General features: G+C 42.9%; 2 protein-coding genes and 1 pseudogene across 2 annotated transcripts in view; 2 read left to right on the forward strand and 1 right to left on the reverse strand.

Moving 5' to 3' along the window:
- The window catches only part of LOC144953866 (uncharacterized), a 67,750-nt gene extending 53,800 nt beyond the window's left edge, over positions 1–13,950 (forward strand). The window contains exons 5-9 of the mRNA XM_078884519.1: positions 4,496–4,676; positions 9,619–10,122; positions 10,186–10,481; positions 12,687–12,797; positions 13,831–13,950. Coding sequence (XP_078740645.1) covers positions 4,496–4,676; positions 9,619–10,122; positions 10,186–10,481; positions 12,687–12,797; positions 13,831–13,950 — 1,212 coding nt within the window. The remainder of the gene's footprint in view (positions 1–4,495; positions 4,677–9,618; positions 10,123–10,185; positions 10,482–12,686; positions 12,798–13,830) is intronic.
- LOC144953873 (uncharacterized) overlaps positions 1–22,352 on the reverse strand; it is a 102,120-nt pseudogene that overhangs the window by 72,007 nt on the left and 7,761 nt on the right.
- LOC144953867 (uncharacterized) lies at positions 15,504–21,936 on the forward strand. The gene is made up of 3 exons (XM_078884520.1): positions 15,504–16,047; positions 20,451–21,071; positions 21,923–21,936. The coding sequence occupies exons 1-3, from the start codon at positions 15,504–15,506 to the stop codon at positions 21,934–21,936; spliced, it is 1,179 nt and encodes a 392-aa protein (XP_078740646.1).

A 22,352-nucleotide genomic window follows, 5' to 3' on the forward strand; every position in this document is an offset into this window, starting at 1 on the left:
CCTTCGATCCCATGCAGTTGGATCCCGAGAGATGGCTGGATGTAATGGAGTGGCTCGAGAGTCAACCAGAGAGCTCGGGGTGACTGAAAACATATTATGTCACGTGGTTATACCTTTTAATCGGTATAGAGTACTTTTTGGTTATAATTTTGACCATTTTAGTTCTACAGTTTTTGGGAGAGTTTCGTGACGTGCACAGTGGTGTTTGTAATGTTATCGGATTACTTGCCGAAGTGGTGTGAAGAGCACTGGTTGTGAGAGGGTTCAATTGTAGTCGTTAAGTGTTCCTGTTGAGCTAAAGTTGGAATGCGTCTGAAGGTACATCTTTACTCAACATTTTAGCTTTTTTTGATAGGTATTAATCGGCTTTAGATAGCCGGTTTTCAGAATGTACATTGATGGCGCGTTCGTTGGATATATGGCCTTGACTTCAACATAGACGCAGAGTGAACAAATGTGGTTAACTAATAAGGAAATCATGGGGAATTATATTTTAACGCTTTGGTATTCCTGGAACGGAAATGGTTTGCATTGTACTGGAAATGTGTGAACATAGGACATAATAAATATTCCCTTCGAGTTTTGACGTAAAAATGATTGCAGATGAATAAAAACTTATTTTTAACAAATGTTTGTACGGTCTTTATTTTATAATGTTCCTAGAAAAAACATGTTAAGAGATTTTCAGGTGGAGGATCTCCGTCACACAAGTGTGCCCTTAACCGGCAGCATCTTGGCTGTCTACCCGATTAACACGTGTTCCTTGAGGGGAAAGGTCCCCGTAGTTAATCCTTCATCAACGTACCAGTCCCTAATCCCTACTTATGTCGGGGATAAACTGTACTCTATAACATGTAAACTAATACTATAAACGATAACACTAAACATTAAACGATTATAAACTAGTGTATTAGTAGTTATTATAATATCATTAGAAGCATTAGAATCACAGTGTGGTCGTATAAGAATCGCTAATATGTATGTATAGTGTACATGCAAGGATCGGATACAATTATTACAATTACAACATGGTCATATTACAATCACGATTTTCACTGCGATATGTAATCGAATAACAAAAGACGGAATATATTTGTATAAATACACGCACAGAATCATAAACTCATGAGATTATGAATGGTGACAATTATTATAACAATCACAAATTGTGACAAAAACTAAATCCCACAATCAAAACACCACGCTCACGTGACGAATTCTTAAACAAACTGCAACACTCAAGTGACAGAACTCAACAAAAAAACGCCCAATAAAAAGAACAACATCAATGGCCAAATCCTAAAAACAGACAACACACGCACGTTAGTAGCTGTTAGAAGAAAACAACACCTAGCACCTTCAACTATACACATTATACATCCAACTCGTAAATGGGGCGGTATATGACAGCCTTCGCTGCTGTCGACGGGGCCAAGCAGCGAGTGTTTAACTCCATTGTTTCAGAATCCGTGTCATCACACGGCCACAGCGCCTTAGCCAAACTACATCTCCCGAACAAGGCAGCCTTCCCTATGCTGTGCATTATAGCAATATATTTACGGACGCACTTGAAGATACCAATTCGTCTTGAAAAGGCAGGCGACTTGTTCTACCAACACGATTTCAAATTTCTACCGAAATAAGTATGAATTCATTCATGAGTAGTATTCACTAAGCCCCGGTTGCACTAACCTACACACAGTTATGATTAATCAAAGTAAACATTAGTCGCTCATCCCAGCTCAAACATGATCATACGAATTATTTCCAAATCCGTGTCGGGTCCCACGAGAATAGGGCACGTCCACAAACTCTCAAATTGTAAACTCACATTGCATACTCTAACATTATAAACTCTAAGAATATAACCTTTAAACTATGAGCTATACATTTCAACGCTTTAAAATAACACTACAAACTAGTGTCATAGTAAACTATAATGTTGTGTACTCGTATTACAGATTAGAACACCGTACATTGAATTGTGATATTCGAATCTCATTCGAATTCTTAGCTTCACACTCGTGAGTATGTAACATGTATGTAATATGCATGAATGTAATGTCTGTATGTAATATGTATGCATGTAATATGGACGTGCGAACCAAGGGTGGGATATGTGAAACGGAAGGTGCAGGATCAGGATGGGATTAAAATTATTTGAATAACACTTTGGTGGTATTAATATCAAGCTGTCCACTAATGGATGAATGTTCCATCTAAATGGAATCAAATAACAATATTCAGTATGAATATGTAAAATAATCGCACAAACCCAATATTAGCCCGTGAAATAATGAATCATTACAATTGCAATGACTCCGGACTCAGACTGCAGAGGGTTATTTTATTTAGCCTTTAACGCGGTTTCAGACCCCAGGCGTCACGATATAGCAACGACGACGACGAGACAGCAACCAGCCAAAACAGCCCCAAACCTCGTTCCTCCCCCTCTCTCATTCTCGACGTGAACCTCCGCCCACACTTGGTCTCGCCTTCCCTTCTCGAACTCTCTCTATCTTGTCCCTTAGTTGATGCACTGTCTTTACATCACCCACCTCTATGACCTCTACCTGACCCCGCCATGGGCGGAGCAACTTGGGGGACATACAGATATGTATGTAAATTATCTGTTCAATCGAACCGGGGGTCGGATATGTGAACTGTGGGGGGGGGGGGGTACAGGGCAAGAATCGCATTCAATTTTTAGAATAACAATATGGTCGTATTAGCATTTTAATGGACTTTAATATATGTTACGTGCAAATGCAAATCGTTAGTCGTAAATGCGAGGGAGGGGTTAAGAGGTGCACGTTAAATCCAGCGTTAACATTTATTTTAGCATCATATTTAAGGACACTGTTGTTGATAAGAATTCGTCTGGACATGGCACGTGCCTTGTTCTACTAGATCAACCAAAATTAGTACAACATTAGTACAATGTCGGTTATTCAGGAGTGTGATTTCATTCATGAGTAGTATTCACAGAGCCCCGATGACACTAACCTACCTAAAGTTATGGTTAAACAAAGTAATCTTGAGTGACTTAATTCTCAGCTCAGACATGATCATCGCAATCATTTCCAAAGACGTGTGGGGTCCTGCAAGAGCAGGTCCCGACTACAAACAGCTTGGCAGCAGAATCGGAAGTAGCTGCGCCGCCCTCGAAATGTGATGTTGCTGCTGTTGTTGTCGCTGCTGTTGTTGCTGCTGTAGTTGCTTCTGTTGCTGTTATATACGCAGGGAGGTGGTGTTCCGTGATGGGATGACGCCTTTGATCAAAGACTGATCAAACTTAACCAATTAACGCCCTTGATCGTCGCATTTGATCAACTCTGATATTGTAGACTCTTACATGTTAAGTTCTAACATAGTGAAATATAATATTATAACCTATGAACTACAACCTATCCATTGTAACGCTGTAAACGAATATTACCCATCGGGTTTCACTCCCTCGTCGAGAAGGCCGCTCTCTTCCTTTTCTAAAGTTACATGCCAATTTCTCTGCATTCACTTTAAATCGAGGACAAAGTTTTTCCATTTATTCAAAATAAGCGCACAATTACACACTGAGATGCACTTACATATTCATGCATGAAGCACAATGGGCACATTACCCTTCGGTATGTTAATAGACATGCGGATTGTACCTTCCAAAATTAACAATCGAATGCAAATATCCTGAAAGACAAAGGATTGGATCTTAGGGGGGGAGTTATAAGGCAGCTCAGAAGCAGAGCTCAATGCCATTTCGAGAGGGAACTTGATGAGGTTGGACGCTCGACTCGTCGCTCTGCTGATCGCCCTTCAAACGCGAGACAACGCAGCCTGGCGAGCACAATTGCTGTGTCGACAGTTAGGCGACTTTGCTTCGGGAGAGTTCGTGGCGACATCTTCAGACGGGTTCCAGACATCTTTATACCGTGAATCTCCAAGTAAGTGTCTATTTTCGCGGATAAACTCTTAAACGTGTTCGTCGTCAAATTAGCGGTATTTTTTTGCATCTCGGTTAGACGCGAGTGTCGTTCTTGTTTTAGCAGTTAACAAAATCTAAAACTAAACGCTAAACATCCTTGCGGCCGATAGCGTACTTTTGACTCAATAACAGCGCTGCTGTTACTACGCTCAAATGGAGCAGAGACGCTCTCCACAGCCCCACGCACACGGAGGCAAGAAGCCATTCAATTGCTCTGTGTGTGGGAAGTCCTTTTCACGGCCATCACATTTACAGAGCCACCAGAGAACACACACGGGCGAGAAGCCATTCCTGTGCTCTGTGTGTGGGAAGGCATTTGCACGGGCATCAACTCTTCAAACTCATCAGAGAACTCACACGGGCGAGAAGCCATTCCTGTGCCCTGTGTGTGGGAATGCATTCGCACAATCGTCAACTCTTCAGAGTCATCAGAGAACACACACGGGCGAGAAGCCATTCCTGTGCTCTGTGTGTGGGGAGGCCTTTACACGGGCATCAACGCTTCAAACTCATCAGAGAACACACACGGGCGAGAAGCCGTTCCTGTGCTCTGTGTGTGGGAAGAAATTTGCAAACTCATCAAATCTTCAAACTCATCACAGAACACACACGGGCGAGAAGCCGTTCCTGTGCTCTGTGTGTGGGAAGGCATTTGCACAGTCATCAACTCTTCAAGAGCATCAGAGAACGCACACGGGTGAGAAGCCATCCCTGTGCCCTGTGTGTGGGAAGAAATTTGCAAACTCATCAAATCTTCAGAGTCATCAGAGAACACACACGGGCGAGAAGCCATTCCTGTGCCCTGTGTGTGGGAAGGCATTTTCACAGTCGTCAACTCTTAAAAGGCATCAGAAGGTCCACAATGATAGAAAACTGAAATCAAAAGATGAAATTCAAGGTCCTGCAATGAGTCCTGAAGAAGTTTCCACCTTCGATCCCATGCAGTTGGATCCCGAGAGATGGCTGGATGTCATAGAGTGGCTCGGGGATCAAACCTAGAGCTCGGGGTGACTGAAAAAATATTATGTCATGTGGTTATACCTATTAAGCCGTATCGATAACTTTTGTGTGTAATTTTGACCATTTTAGTTTCACAGTTTTTGTGATAGTTTAATGACGTGCACAGTGGTGGTTTGTAATGTTATCGGATTACGTGCCGAAGTGGTGTGATGAGCACTGGTTGTGAGAGGGTTCAATTGTAGTCGTTAAGTGTCCCTGTTGAGCTAAAGTTGGAATGCGTCTGTAGGTACATCTTTACTCAACATTTTAAACGTTTTTTTCAAGTATATAGCTTTTTTTGATTGCTATTAATCGACTTTAGATAGACGATTTCAGGATGTATATTGATGACGCGTTCGTTGAATATATGGCCTTGACTTCAACATAGACGCACAGTGAACAAATGTGGTGAATTCCTGGAACGGAAATAGTTTGCATTGTACTGGAAATGTGTGAAAATAGGACGTAATAAATATTCCCTTCGAGTTTTGACGTAAAAATGATTGCAGATGAATAAAAACGTATTTTTAACAAATGTTTGTCCGGTCTTTATTTTATAATGTTCCTAGAAAAAACATGTTAAGATAATTTCAGGTGGAGGATCTCCGTCACACAAGTGTGCTCTTAAACGGCAGCATCTTGGCTGTCTACCCGATTAACACGTGTTCCTTGAGGGGAAAGGTCCCCGTAGTTAACCGTTCATCAACGTACCAGTCCCTAATCCCGAAGTATGTCGGGGATAAACTGTACTTTAAAACATGTAAACTGTAATACTATAAACTATAACACTAAACATTAAACGATTATTAACTAGTGTTTTAATTTATAACCATATAAACGGAGGTAAGGTATTATAATATCATTAGAAGCATTAGAATCACAGTGTGGTCGTATAAGAATCACGCACAAACCCATTCTTAACTCATGATATTATGAATCACAAATTGTGACAAAGCGAAATTCCCACAAGCAAAACACCACACTCACGTGACGAATTCTTAAACAAACTGCAACACTCAAGTGACAGACCTAAAAAAAAACGCGGCAAAAAAAACAACCTCAATGGATAAATCGTTAAAACAGACAACACACGCACGTTAGTAACGTAGGTAAAAATAATAATAAAAGAAAATAATAAATTAAAATAACTAAATTAAATCATGACGTTTCGGAAGCAACAAAAGCCTCCGTCATCAGGTGTAACTTCTGTAGCGTGTGAAAAAAGCTATTCAGGGAGGAGCCAATGAGTGGGGGGGGGGGGGAGAAAACCACCCCCCCCCAGACTCATTGGCTCCTCCCTGCCCAGCACCCGATATAAAAAACACGTGTCTTGAATAGCTTACAGTAATTTTACTGGAGCAGTTACACCTGACGACGGAGCCTTGTGTTGCTTCCGAAACGTCGTGATTTAATTTAGTTATTTTCATTTATTTTTATTTTATTATAATTTTTTTACCTCCGTGACTTTAGCGAAAGAAAGCGTCAAATCAAAATTAGAATATAATTAGAAGTATTAGAATCACAATGTGATCGTAATAGAATCACACTCTGCGCATATTTACGTGTAGTGTACGTGCAAGCGAACTGTGCTCGTATGTACGTATGTAATATGCATATGTAATATGTCCTTTGGACATGCGAACCGGAGGTCGTATATGCGAACTGGCGGGTGCTGGATTAGGATCGGATTAAAATGATTAGAATAACACTATGGTCGTATTAAAATTACACTGAGCTAGAATGTATGTTATATGTAGATGCACATCTGGAGTCGTAAATGCAAAATGGGAGTTGCGCGGTTTTGATCGCATTAAAATGATTATAATAACAACGTGGTCCTATTAGAATCACGCCATCTACTGCTGCTGATGTTTGGGTGGCGGCTTCCGATTCGGGCTCAGCTCTTCCTTTACTCGCCTGGATGGTGCCGCGGGACGCAGCGTCTCATCCGACAGGCGTTGCAGCAGCTGGGTGATGGCATCCGTGAGTTTGTCAACTTTCTCTTCAAGTTGAGGCCGTTTCCCTCGTGGTCTCCTGTCTCTGGGCGTGCTGTAGGTTGCTCATGGCCGAGTTGGAGCTGCATGTTGAATCGGGTGTAGAGGTTATTTTAACAATATATTTAAGGACTGTGTTGTGTTTAGAATGCGTCTCGACAAGGAAGGTGACTTGTCCTACACGGGCAGCCAATTTTTTTACAATTTCTGTCATCAAACAGTGTGAGTTCATTCATGAGTAGTATTTGCTGAGCCATGATGACATTAACCTACATACAGTTATGATTAAACAAAGTAATATTTAGTCACTTAATTCTCAGTTCAGACATGATCATCGCAATCATTTCCAAAGACGTGTGCGGTCCCGCGAGAGCAGTGCCCGGCCACAAACAGCCGGGCAGCAGAAGCAGCAGAATCAGAAGTAGCAGCGTCGCCCTCGAAATGTGTTGTTGCTGCTGTTGTTGCTTCTTTTGAAGTTATATACGCAGGGAGGTGGTGGTCCGTGATGGGATGACGCCTTTGATTAAATACTTTGATCAATCGCACCCGATTGATGCCCTTGATCGTCGCATTTGATCAACTCAGACATTGTAAACTCTCACATGTTAAACTCAAACATATAATATTATAAATCATGCTCTCATGCCCTTTGGATTGCACCCGTTGGGTTGCACTCCCTCGTCGAGGAGGCCGCTCTCCTCCTATTCTACGGTTACATGCTTATTTATTACATTAACATCATGCTAATCTCTCACACTGTGGTCGTACGTATGGTAAGTGAATATGCGAACCAGGGGTAGGATATGCAGCATAAGAATCGAATTACAATTATTCGAATCCCGCTAGTCGTATTAGAATCACACTGTCAACTGTTGGATGAATGTGTCGTATCAATGTAATAGAATAGCTATATACAGTATATACACATACAAAGAATATAACAATCACACATTTTTACATATAAACAATACACATGATTTAAAAAACGTATTTTTAAAATACATGTTCATTGTTTTTGAAACTGAGAATGTCGAGGTTCATGTGGGGAGCCTACCAAGTGATGCGCATTCGCTCCACCTCACGGGACATTTACTTTTACGCGTTTAACAGCCAACACATACACACATGACGCTGCGGATATTTCTTCACAGTTTCATGTCCTCTTCGCCCCTCCCCCCCAACACGATGTGTCCAGTTTATACTACAGACTCCGTAGATAATAATATTTTACTGCTTACATACCATTATTCTTGCAAGGGCGGGGGATGCTGGGTGGGGGGGTAGCGGCCCAGCCCCTAGCCTGGCAACGTGCCAACTCCGCCTCCTCGCCAATGTAGGCCAGGAGGGGGGCTACGCATGGCACAAGGCCTCAACACGCCTATGGTAAGTACAAAGTTCCAAGTTTCTTACACTAACAAATCAAGTCCAATGTTTTCTATTATTAAACACATTAGTTGACAAACATTACAATAATAATGTTTGTGTGCACAAAACTCCTTATTTTTAGGTTGCTAAATTTTCCATTTTTTGCTGCGCTTTTATGACGCTGCGACGGTCTGCCTGTCTGTGATGTGGCCATGTACGCCCATGTGTATGTGTGTGTCAGTCCATATGTGTGTGTTAGTCCACATGTGTGTGTGTTAGTCCACATGTGTGTGTGTTAGTCCACATGTGTGTGTGTTAGTCCACATGTGTGTTAGTCCACATGTGTATGTAAGTCTATACATGTGTGTGTCACTCAATATGTGTGTGTAAGTCAATGCGTTTGTGTGAGTCCATATGTGTGTACATCCATGTCTGTGTATCTCAAGTAGATGTCTGTGTGTCGTATGTGTGTAGGGCTGTGTGTGTATCAGTCTATCTATGTGTGTCTAAGCCCATGTGTGTGTGTCTTAGTCCACATGTGTGTGAGTAAGTACATATGTGTGTTTACGCGATTTTTGGCAACGCCACGGGGCTGCATTCACTTTAAATCGAGGACAATGGAGGGAATGGAGAACGTGTTTTTCCATGTATTCAAAATAAGCGCATAATTACACACCGAGATGCACTTACATATTCACGCATGAAGTACAATGGGCACATTACCCTTCGGTATGTTAATATACATGCGGATTGTAACTTCCAAAATTACCAAATAGAATGCAAATATCCTGAAAGACAAAGGATTGGATCCTAGGGGGGGAGTTATAAGGCGGCTCAGAAGCAGAGCTCAATGCCATTTCGAGAGGGAACTTGATGAGGTTGGACGCTCGACTCGTCGCTCTGCTGATCGCCCTTCAACCGCGAGACAACGAAGCCTGGCGAGCAAAATTGCAGTGTCGACAGTTAGGCGACTTTGCGTCGGGAGAGTTCGTGGCGACATCTTCAGACGGGTTCCAGACATCGACATACCGTGAATCTCCAAGTAAGTGTCTATTTTCGCGGATGAACTCTTAAACGTGTTCGTCGTAAAATTTACGGGAATTTTTTTGCGTCTCGGTTAGACGCGAGTGTCGTTCTTGTTTTAGCAGTTAAAAAAATCCAAAACTCAACGCTAAACACTTTAAATCGAGGCCGATTGCGTACTTTTGACTCGATAACACCGCTGCTGTTACTACGCTCACATGGAGCAGAGAAGCTCTCCACAGCCCCACGCACACGGAGGCAAGAAGCCATTGAATTGCTCTGTGTGTGGGAAGTCCTTTTCACGGCCATCACATCTTCAGAGACACCAGAGAACACACACGGGCGAGAAGCCATTCCTGTGCTCTGTGTGTGGGGAGGCATTTGCACGGGCATCAACTCTTCAAACTCATCAGAGAACACACACGGGCGAGAAACCATTCCTGTGCCCTGTGTGTGGGAAGGCATTTGCACAGTCATCACATCTTCAGAGTCATCAGAGAACACACACGGGCGAGAAGCCATTCCTGTGCCCTGTGTGTGGGGAGGCATTTGCACGGTCATCAACTCTTCAAACTCATCAGAGAATACACACGGGCGAGAAGCCATTCCTGTGCCCTGTGTGTGGGAAGGCATTTGCACGGTCATCAACTCTTCAAACTCATCAGAGAACACACACGGGCGAGAAGCCATTCCTGTGCCCTGTGTGTGGGAAGACATTTGCAAAGTCATCACAACTTCAGAGTCATCAGAGAACACACACGGGTGAGAAGCCATTCCTGTGCCCTGTGTGTGGGAAGGCATTTGCACACTCGTCAACTCTTCAAGACCATCAGAGAACACACACGGGAGAGAAGCCATTCCTGTGCCCTGTGTGTGGGAAGGCATTTGCACAGTCATCACATCTTCAGAGTCATCAGAGAACACACACGGGCGAGAAGCCATTCCTGTGCTCTGTGTGTGGGGAGGCCTTTACACGGGCATCAACTCTTCAAGAGCATCAGAGAACACACACGGGCGAGAAGCCGTTCCTGTGCTCTGTGTGTGGGAAGGCATTTGCACAGTCATCAACTCTTCAAGAGCATCAGAGAACGCACACGGGTGAGAAGCCATTCCTGTGCCCTGTGTGTGGGAAGAAATTTGCAAACTCATCAAATCTTCAGAGTCATCAGAGAACACACACGGGCGAGAAGCCATTCCTGTGCCCTGTGTGTGGGAAGGCATTTTCACAGTCGTCAACTCTTAAAAGGCATCAGAAGGTCCACAATGATAGAAAACTGAAATCAAAAGATGAAATTCAAGGTCCTGCAATGAGTCCTGAAGAAGTTTCCACCTTCGATCCCATGCAGTTGGATCCCGAGAGATGGCTGGATGTCATAGAGTGGCTCGGGGATCAAACCTAGAGCTCGGGGTGACTGAAAAAATATTATGTCATGTGGTTATACCTATTAAGCCGTATCGATAACTTTTGTGTGTAATTTTGACCATTTTAGTTTCACAGTTTTTGTGATAGTTTAATGACGTGCACAGTGGTGGTTTGTAATGTTATCGGATTACGTGCCGAAGTGGTGTGATGAGCACTGGTTGTGAGAGGGTTCAATTGTAGTCGTTAAGTGTCCCTGTTGAGCTAAAGTTGGAATGCGTCTGTAGGTACATCTTTACTCAACATTTTAAACGTTTTTTTCAAGTATATAGCTTTTTTTGAATGCTATTAATCGACTTTAGATAGACGATTTCAGGATGTATATTGATGACGCGTTCGTTGGATATATGGCCTTGACTTCAACATAGACGCACAGTGAACAAATGTGGTGAATTCCTGGAACGGAAATAGTTTGCATTGTACTGGAAATGTGTGAAAATAGGACGTAATAAATATTCCCTTCGAGTTTTGACGTAAAAATGATTGCAGATGAATAAAAACGTATTTTTAACAAATGTTTGTCCGGTCTTTATTTTATAATGTTCCTAGAAAAAACATGTTAAGATAATTTCAGGTGGAGGATCTCCGTCACACAAGTGTGCTCTTAAACGGCAGCATCTTGGCTGTCTACCCGATTAACACGTGTTCCTTGAGGGGAAAGGTCCCCGTAGTTAACCGTTCATCAACGTACCAGTCCCTAATCCCGAAGTATGTCGGGGATAAACTGTACTTTAAAACATGTAAACTGTAATACTATAAACTATAACACTAAACATTAAACGATTATTAACTAGTGTTTTAATTTATAACCATATAAACGGAGGTAAGGTATTATAATATCATTAGAAGCATTAGAATCACAGTGTGGTCGTATAAGAATCACGCACAAACCCATTATAAACTCATGATATTATGAATCACAAATTGTGACAAAGCGAAATTCCCACAAGCAAAACACCACGCTCACGTGACGAATTCTTAAACAAACTCAAGTGACAGACCTAAAAAAAACGCGGCAAAAAAAACAACCTCAATGGACAAATCGTTAAAACAGACAACACACGCACGTTAGTAACGTAGGTAAAATAATAATAAAATAAAATAATAAATGAAAATAACTAAATTAAATCATGACGTTTCGGAAGCAACAAAAGCCTCCGTCATCAGGTGTAACTTCTGTAGCGTGTGAAAAAAGCTATTCAGGGAGGAGCCAATGAGTGGGGGGGGGGAGAAAACCACCCCCCCCCGACTCATTGGCTCCTCCCTGCCCAGCACCCGATATAAAAAACACGTGTCTTGAATAGCTTACAGTAATTTTACTGGAGCAGTTACACCTGATGACGGAGCCTTGTGTTGCTTCCGAAACGTCGTGATTTAATTTAGTTATTTTCATTTATTTTTATTTTATTATAATTTTTTTACCTCCGTGACTTTAGCGAAAGAAAGCGTCAAATCAAAATTAGAATATAATTAGAAGTATTAGAATCACAATGTGATCGTAATAGAATCACACTCTGCGCATATTTACGTGTAGTGTACGTGCAAGCGAACTGTGCTCGTATGTACGTATGTAATATGCATATGTAATATGTCCTTTGGACATGCGAACCGGAGGTCGTATATGCGAACTGGCGGGTGCTGGATTAGGATCGGATTAAAATGATTAGAATAACACTATGGTCGTATTAAAATTACACTGAGCTAGAATGTATGTTATATGTAGATGCACATCTGGAGTCGTAAATGCAAAATGGGAGTTGCGCGGTTTTGATCGCATTAAAATGATTATAATAACAACGTGGTCCTATTAGAATCACGCCATCTACTGCTGCTGATGTTTGGGTGGCGGCTTCCGATTCGGGCTCAGCTCTTCCTTTACTCGCCTGGATGGTGCCGCGGGACGCAGCGTCTCATCCGACAGGCGTTGCAGCAGCTGGGTGATGGCATCCGTGAGTTTGTCAACTTTCTCTTCAAGTTGAGGCTGTCTCCCTCGTGGTCTCCTCCCTCTGGGCGTGATGTGGGTTGCTCATGGCCGAGTTGGAGCTGCATGTTGAATCCGGTGTAGACGTTATTTTAGCAACATATTAAGTACAGTGTTGTGTTTAGAATGCGTCTAGACAAGGAAGGTGACTGGTCCTATACGGGCAGCCAAAATCATTACAATTTATGTCATAAAACAGTGTGAGTTCATTCATGAGTAGTATTCGCTGAGCCATGATGACACTAACATACATACAGTTACTAGCAGTCCCCGCCCGCTTCGCGGGCGGTGTGTACATGCTTGGTTGGTGGGGAATTGAAAGTGGCTGGACACAATATACATTATGAGATCTCTTTTACCAGTGGCAAAATATGATAGTAGGTTTTTACCCTTTTAACTGGTACAAAACTGACACCTTTATTCAAGGCATCATGTTTGCAATGACCACAACACAAGTAGTCAAAAAAGCAAACAAAAAGAAGCAACTCTGATAAGGATGATAATATGCACTGTCCAACTTCAAGGACAGTGCATATTATCATCCTTATCAGAGTTGCTTCTTTTTGTTTGCTTTTTTGACTACTTGTGTTGTGGTCATTGCAAACATGATGCCTTGAATAAAGGGTGTCAGTTTTGTACCAGTTAAAAGGGTAAAAACCTACTATCACAATATACATGTTTTGGTGATTGTTTTATGTTTATTTTTGTGAGGTTATATGAATTTTTATGAGACGCTCAATCGACAATATTCAAGAATGCAACTTATTCAATAATAGAATGCAACTCATTGAAATATCTGGCGATACACGATATTCTTCGTGTACACTCCGTCTTCCTCCTCGTCGTCAGGTCCGTCAATAAGCGCCTTGATGTTGGACCTTGCCGTGACTCGCGATAGTGTCACGTACAGTTGGCCGTGCGAGAAGCATGGCGTTGGTAGATAAAAAATCCCAGGTTGTGAACAGTTTGCCCTTGCGCCTTGTTGATGGTCATCGCGAATGCTGGGACAATGGGGAACTGTTTGTGCCGAAGTTGAAATGGGAAGTCCTTCGTGTCCAATTCGCGGCAGATATGGTTGTTCTCAAGCAGCGAGTCCAAGACCAAGTGTGGGTACTCGGATAGCTGCGGGAGGTCGTCAAAGTCCGACAGAGCCATCCCACCTGCCGTGAGGAACTCGTGGAGGCTGTGAAGGGTCTTGAACTTTACCATTTCTTTTATTTTCTTTGATGCTGCTAATCCTGCATAATGCACGGGTATAAGTAGTACTAATCACATACCTGCATTTCCCATATCCCCTCCCTTTGATGCTGCTAATCCTGCATAATGCACGGGCATAAGTAGAACTAATCACATACCTGCATTTCCCATATCCCCTACCTTTGATTCTGCTAATCCTGCATAATGCACGGGCATAAGTAGTACTAATCACATACCTGCATTTCCCATAAATATGCTAAATTCCTCTTGATATGCACATTTTTTTGTGAAGGCGCCCTATCCCCCCCTTCCAACCCAGCACGTGTGCTGTTTCATTCAGACGCTGTCGCCTCAACACACCTGGTTTTCACATGAGGACGGCTGCTTGCGTCGTGGCGGAAACGTCGTGAGAATTATGTTATTATGTTTTATTTTTATTATTTTATTACTTCCCTTCTACGTGACTTTCCCGAAAGAACCAAGAATATTTACCATTTCTTCTTTGTTGGTCAGTTGGCGGTACTGGTACTCGTAATCACGATCCAATTCGTCGTAGAATTTATCCCAGAGAGCCTTCGTATCTGCTCTCATGGAATACAGCAGAATCGTAGCGAAGAGTTGACGAAGCTGGTACGGCATCTGAAAGAGCGAGGCTTCTTCCAGACACGCAACCCATTCGCGATCGCTCTTAAGGTAGCCTGCTCGCATGGCTGCGTCCAGCGGTTTGTTTTGTTTAATTTTATTCGTAACGCACCATCCATATGCGCTCCACCATCCACAATGCCCTTGCATCGCAAAGACACAGCTACGGTGTGCGTCAGCGTGTGCGCCATCCAGTGACATTGGTCAGCAATTGCACCGTTCCGATCGCACACAGGTTAGCCCCTGCATCCTCCGTCTGTATGTACACACACAGACAAATCCGTTATGGGGCCACCTATTTGTTTGTTATAAAAAAATATTTTGATGGTGTTTTTACGTTTACGTAAACCCATTGTGGGTGTTTTACGCATGCATCAGATTTTTGGGTTCCTCACATATGATATCAGAGGTGTGGGTCACTCCTTTTCTCAATCGAACAATAACGGGGATCGTTTCAGTTATGACAGCTTGCAGATAGAAACATTGCATGATCGTATACTAATAATGACAGAATTTGTACCCCAGTGGAGGGCATCCCCCACCCGGCGCTTCTTACCGGTACTGTGAGACTTACAAATCCAGACCTCGCGAGACAACGCAGCCTGGCGAGCACAATTGCTGTGTCGACAGTTAGGCGACTTTGCGTCGGGAGAGTTCGTGGCGACATCTTCAGACGGGTTCCAGACATCGATATACCGTGAATCTCCAAGTAAGTGTCTATTTTCGCGGATAAACTCTTAAACGTGTTCGTCGTCAAATTAGCGGTATTTTTTTGCATCTCGGTTAGACGCGAGTGTCGTTCTTGTTTTAGCAGTTAACAAAATTTAAAACTAAACGCTAAACATCCTTGCGGCCGATAGCGTACTTTTGACTCAATAACACCGCTGCTGTTACGACGCTCACATGGAGCAGAGACGCTCTCCACAGCCCCACGCACACGGAGGCAAGAAGCCATTCAATTGCTCTGTGTGCGGGAAGGCATTTTCACGGCAATCAAATCTTCAGAGACACCAGAGAACACAGACGGGCGAGAAGCCATTCCCGTGCTCTGTGTGTGGGAAGGCATTTGCACAGTCATCACATCTTCAGAGTCATCAGAGAACACACACGGGCGAGAAGCCATTCCCGTGCTCTGTGTGTGGGAAGGCATTTGCACACTCATCACATCTTCAGAGTCATCAGAGAACACACACGGGCGAGAAGCCATTCCTGTGCTCTGTGTGTGGGCAGGCCTTTACACGGGCATCAACTCTTCAAACACATCAGAGAACACACACGGGCGAGAAGCCATTCCTGTGCTCTGTGTGTGGGCAGGCCTTTACACGGGCATCAACTCTTCAAACTCATCAGAGAACACACACGGGCGAGAAGCCGTTCCTGTGTTCTGTGTGTGGGAAGGCATTTTCACTTTCAGCAAACTGCCAACGCCATGAGAAAACACATACGGGCGAGAAGTCATTCCTGTGCCCTGTGTGTGGTAAGACATTTGCACACTCGTCAACTCTTCAGAACCCTCAGAGAACACACACGGGCGAGACGCCATTCCTGTGCCCTGTGTGTGGGAAGGCATTTGCACGGTCATCAAACATGAACAGGCATCAGAAGGTCCACAATGATAGGAAACTGAAATCAAAAGCTGAAATTCAAGGTGCTGCAATGAGTCCTGAAGAAGTTTCCACCTTCGATCCCATGCAGTTGGATCCCGAGAGATGGCTGGATGTAATGGAGTGGCTCGAGAGTCAACCAGAGAGCTCGGGGTGACTGAAAACATATTATGTCACGTGGTTATACCTTTTAATCGGTATAGAGTACTTTTTGGTTATAATTTTGACCATTTTAGTTCTACAGTTTTTGGGAGAGTTTCGTGACGTGCACAGTGGTGTTTGTAATGTTATCGGATTACTTGCCGAAGTGGTGTGAAGAGCACTGGTTGTGAGAGGGTTCAATTGTAGTCGTTAAGTGTTCCTGTTGAGCTAAAGTTGGAATGCGTCTGTAGGTACATCTTTACTCAACATTTTAGCTTTTTTTGATAGGTATTAATCGGCTTTAGATAGCCGGTTTTCAGAATGTACATTGATGGCGCGTTCGTTGGATATATGGCCTTGACTTCAACATAGACGCAGAGTGAACAAATGTGGTTAACTAATAAGGAAACCATGGGGAATTATATTTTAACGCTTTGGTATTCCTGGAACGGAAATGGTTTGCATTGTACTGGAAATGTGTGAACATAGGACGTAATAAATATTCCCTTCGAGTTTTGACGTAAAAATGATTGCAGATGAATAAAAACGTATTTTTAACAAATGTTTGTCCGGTCTTTATTTTATAATGTTCCTAGCAAAAAACATGTTCAGAGAATTTCAGGTGGAGGATCTCCGTCACACAAGTGTGCCCTTAACCGGCAGCATCTTGGCTGTCTACCCGATTAACACGTGTTCCTTGAGGGGAAAGGTCCCCGTAGTTAATCCTTCATCAACGTACCAGTCCCTAATCCCTACTTATGTCGGGGATAAACTGTACTCTATAACATGTAAACTAATACTATAAACGATAACACTAAACATTAAACGATTATAAACTAGTGTATTAGTAGGTATTATAATATCATTAGAAGCATTAGAATCACAGTGTGGTCGTATAAGAATCGCTAATATGTATGTATAGTGTACATGCAAGGATCGGATACAATTATTACAATTACAACATGGTCATATTACAATCACGATTTTCACTGCGATATGTAATCGAATAACAAAAGACGGAATATATTTGTATAAATACACGTACAGAATCATAAACTCATGAGATTATGAATCGTTACAATGATTATAAGAATCACAAATTGTGACAAAAACTAAATCCCACAATCAAAACACCACGCTCACGTGACGAATTCTTAAACAAACTGCAACACTCAAGTGACAGAACTCAACAAAAAAACGCCCAATAAAAAGAACAACATCAATGGCCAAATCCTAAAAACAGACAACACACGCACGTTAGTAGCTGTTAGAAGAAAACAACACCTAGCACCTTCAACTAAACACATTATACAGCCCCAAACAGCCAACTCGTAAATGGGGCGGTATATGACAGCCTTCGCTGCTGTCGACGGGGCCAAGCAGCGAGTGTTTAACTCCATTGTTTCAGAATCCGTGTCATCACCCGGCCACAGCGACTTAGCCAAGCGACATCTCCCCAACAAGGCAGCCTTCCCTATGCTGTGCATTATAGCAATATATTTACGGACGCACTTGAAGATACCAATTCGTCTTGAAAAGGCAGGCGACTTGTTCTACCAACACGATTTCAAATTTCTACCGAAATAAGTATGAGTTCATTCATGAGTAGTATTCACTAAGCCCCGGTTGCACTAACCTACACACAGTTATGATTAATCAAAGTAAACATTAGTCGCTCATCCCAGCTCAAACATGATCATACGAATTATTTCCAAATCCGTGTCGGGTCCCACGAGAATAGGGCACGTCCACAAACTCTCAAATTGTAAACTCACATTGCATACTCTAACATTATAACCTCTAAGAATATAACCTTTAAACTATGAGCTATACATTTCAACGCTTTAAAATAACACTACAAGCTAGTGTCATAGTAAACTATAATGTTGTGAACTCGTATTACAGATTAGAACACCGTACATTGAATTGTGATATTCGAATCTCATTCGAATTCTTAGCTTCACACTCGTGAGTATGTAACATGTATGTAATATGCATGAATGTAATGTCTGTATGTAACATGTATGCATGTAATATGGACGTGCGAACAAAGGGTGGGATATGTGAAACGGAAGGTGCAGGATCAGGATGGGATTAAAATTATTTGAATAACACTTTGGTGGTATTAATATCAAGCTGTCCACTAATGGATGGATGTTCCATCTAAATGGAATCAAATAACAATATTCAGTATGAATATGTAAAATAATCGCACAAACCCAATATTAGCCCGTGAAATAATGAATCATTACAATTGCAATGACTCCGGACTCAGACTGCAGAGGGTTATTTTATTTAGCCTTTAACGCGGTTTCAGACCCCAGGCGTCACGATATAGCAACGACGACGACGAGACAGCAACCAGCCAAAACAGCCCCAAACCTCGTTCCTCCCCCTCTCTCATTCTCGACGTGAACCTCCGCCCACACTTGGTCTCGCCTTCCCTTCTCGAACTCTCTCTATCTTGTCCCTTAGTTGATGCACTGTCTTTACATCACCCACCTCTATGACCTCTACCTGACCCCGCCATGGGCGGTGCAACTTGGGGGACATACAGATATGTATGTCAATTATCTGTTCAATCGAACCGGGGGTCGGATATGTGAACTGTGGGGGGGGGGGGGGTACAGGGCAAGAATCGCATTCAATTTTTAGAATAACAATTTGGTCGTATTAGCATTTTAATGGACTTTAATATATGTTACGTGCAAATGCAAATCGTTAGTCGTAAATGCGAGGGAGGGGTTAAGAGGTGCACGTTAAATCCAGCGTTAACATTTATTTTAGCATCATATTTAAGGACACTGTTGTTGATAAGAATTCGTCTGGACATGGCACGTGCCTTGTTCTACTAGATCAACCAAAATTAGTACAACATTAGTACAATGTCGGTTATTCAGGAGTGTGATTTCATTCATGAGTAGTATTCACAGAGCCCCGATGACACTAACCTACCTAAAGTTATGGTTAAACAAAGTAATCTTGAGTGACTTAATTCTCAGCTCAGACATGATCATCGCAATCATTTCCAAAGACGTGTGGGGTCCTGCAAGAGCAGGTCCCGACTACAAACAGCTTGGCAGCAGAATCGGAAGTAGCTGCGCCGCCCTCGAAATGTGATGTTGCTGCTGTTGTTGTCGCTGCTGTTGTTGCTGCTGTAGTTGCTTCTGTTGCTGTTATATACGCAGGGAGGTGGTGTTCCGTGATGGGATGACGCCTTTGATCAAAGACTGGTCAAACTTAACCAATTGACGCCCTTGATCGTCGCATTTGATCAACTCTGATATTGTAGACTCTCACATCTTAAGCGCTATCATAGTGAAAGATAATATTATAACCTATGAACTACAACCTATCCATTGTAACGCTGTAAAAGAATATTACCCATTGGGTTTCACTCCCTCGTCGAGAAGGCCGCTCTCTTCCTTTTCTAAAGTTACATGCTAATTTCTCTGCATTCAATTTAAATCGAGGACAAAGTTTTTTCCATTAATTCAAAATAAGCGCAAAATTACACATTGAGATGCACTTACATATTCATGCATGAAGCACAATGGGCACATTACCCTTCGGTATGTTAATAGACATGCGGATTGTACCTTCCAAAATTAACAATCCTGAAAGACAAAGGATTGGATCCTAGGGGGGGAGTTATAAGGCGGCTCAGAAGCAGAGCTCAATGCCATTTCGAGAGGGAACTTGATGAGGTTGGACGCTCGACTCGTCGCTCTGCTGATCGCCCTTCAACCGCGAGACAACGCAGCCTTGCGAGCACAATTGCTGTGTCGACAGTTAGGCGACTTTGCGTCGGGAGAGGTCGTGGCGACATCTTCAGACGGGTTACAGACATTTTTATACCGTGAATCTCTAAGTAAGTGTCTATTTTCGCGGATAAACTCTTAAACGTGTTCGTCGTCAAATTTACGGGAATTTTTTGCGTCTCGGTTAGACGCGAGAGTCGTTCTTGTTTTAGCAGCTAACAAAATCTAAAACTCAACGCTAAACATCCTTTCGGCTGAAAGCGTACTTTTGACTCAATAACACCGCTGCTGTTTCTACGCTCACATGGAGCAGAGACTCTCTCCACAGCCCCACGCACACGGAGGCAAGAAGCTATTCAATTGCTCTCTGTGTAGAAAGGCATTTTCACGGCCATCAAGTCTTAAGAGACACCAGAGAACACACACGGGTGAGAAGCCATTCCTGTGCCCTATGTGTGGGAAGACATTTGCACACTCGTCACATCTTCAGAGTCACCAGAGAACACACACGGGCGAGAAGCCATTCCTGTGCCCTGTGTGTGGGAAGACATTTGCTCAGTCATCACATCTTCAGATTCATCAGAGAACACACACGGGCGAGAAGCCATTCCTGTGCCCTGTGTGCGGGAAGACATTTGCACAATCGACAACTCTTCAAACTCATCAGAGAACGCACACGGGCGAGAAGCCATTCCTGTGCCCTGTGTGCGGGAAGACATTTGCACAATCGACAACTCTTCAAACTCATCAGAGAACGCACACGGGCGAGAAGCCATTCCTGTGCCCTGTGTGTGGGAAGATATTTGCACACTCATCACATCTTCAGCGTCACCAGAGAACACACACGGGCGATAAGCCATTCCTGTGCCCTGTGTGTGGGAAGACATTTGCACACGCATCAAACATGAACAGGCATCAGAAGGTCCACAATGATAGGAAACTGAAATCAAAAGCTGAAATTCAAGGTGCTGCAATGAGTCCTAAAGAAGTTTCCATCTCGATCCCATGCAGTTGGATCCCGAGGGACTTCTCTCCACTTGATACAGATTTTTTACCTGAAGACGGAAGCTTGTGTTGCCTCCGAAACGTCGTGATTTTCTTTTTTATTAATTTTAATTTCATTTTTTACCTACGTGACTTTACCGAAAGAACTAAGAGTATGCAGCTCCACCTCGGCCATGAGCAACCCACAGCACGCCCAGAGGGAGGAGACCACGAGGGAGACGGCCTCAACTTGAAGAGAAAGTTGACAAACTCAACGGATGCCATCACCCAGCTGCTCGAATCGGAGGCCGCCACCCGAACATCAGCAGCAGTCGATAGCGTGATTCTAATAGGACCACGTTGTTATTATAATAATTTTAATGCGATTCTATAACGCGCACCTCCCAGGTTGCATTTACGACTCACGATGTGCATCTACATATAACATACATTCTAGCTCAGTGTAATTCTAATACGACCATAGTGTTATTCTAATCATTTTAATGCGATCCTAATCCTGCATCCCCCAGTTCGCATATACGACCTCCGGTTCACATGTTCCCAAGGACATATTACATACATACGAGCACAGTTCGCTTGCATGTACACTACACGTAAATATGCGCAGAGTGTGATTCTATTACGATCACATTGTGAGTCTAATACTTCTAATACTAAAGCAATTATGATAAAATAAAAATAAATGAAAATAACTAAATTAAATCACGACGTTTCGGAAGCAACACAAGGCTCCGTCATCAGGTGTAACTGCTCCAGTAAAATTACTGTAAGCTATTCAAGACACGTGTTTTTTATATCGGGTGCTGGGCAGGGAGGAGCCAATGAGTCGGGGTCGGGGGATGGTTTTCTCCCCCCCCCCCACTCATTGGCTCCTCCCTGAATAGCTTTCTTCACACGCTACAGAAGTTACACCTGATGACGGAGGCTTTTGTTGCTTCCGAAACGTCATGATTTAATTTAGTTATTTTCATTTATTACTTTATTATTATTTTTACCTACGTTACTTTACCGAAATAACCTAAGAGTATGAATCCTTGACACGGATTCTGAAACAATGGAGTTAAACACTCGCTGCTTGGCCCCATCGACAGCAGCGAAGGCTGTCATATACCGCCCCATTTACGAGTTGGCTGTATAATGTGTCTAGTTGAAGGTGCTAAGTGTTGTCTTCTTCTAACAGCTACTAACGTGCGTGTGTTGTCTGTTTTTACGATTTGTCCATTGGTGTTGTTATTTTTATT

This window comes from Lampetra fluviatilis (assembly GCF_964198595.1).
Source record: "Lampetra fluviatilis chromosome 74 unlocalized genomic scaffold, kcLamFluv1.1 SUPER_74_unloc_1, whole genome shotgun sequence".
Taxonomy (NCBI): Eukaryota; Metazoa; Chordata; class Hyperoartia; order Petromyzontiformes; family Petromyzontidae; genus Lampetra; species Lampetra fluviatilis.

Excerpts from the sequence above, each read along its gene's own strand:
- LOC144953867 (XM_078884520.1), top strand. The coding sequence starts at position 15,504 with ATGGAGCAGAGACGCTCTCCACAGCCCCACGCACACGGAGGCAAGAAG. Across the intron at positions 16,048-20,450 it reads CCATGAGAAAACACATACGG|GCAAGAAGCTATTCAATTGC; the intron begins GCGAGAAGTCAT and ends ACGCACACGGAG.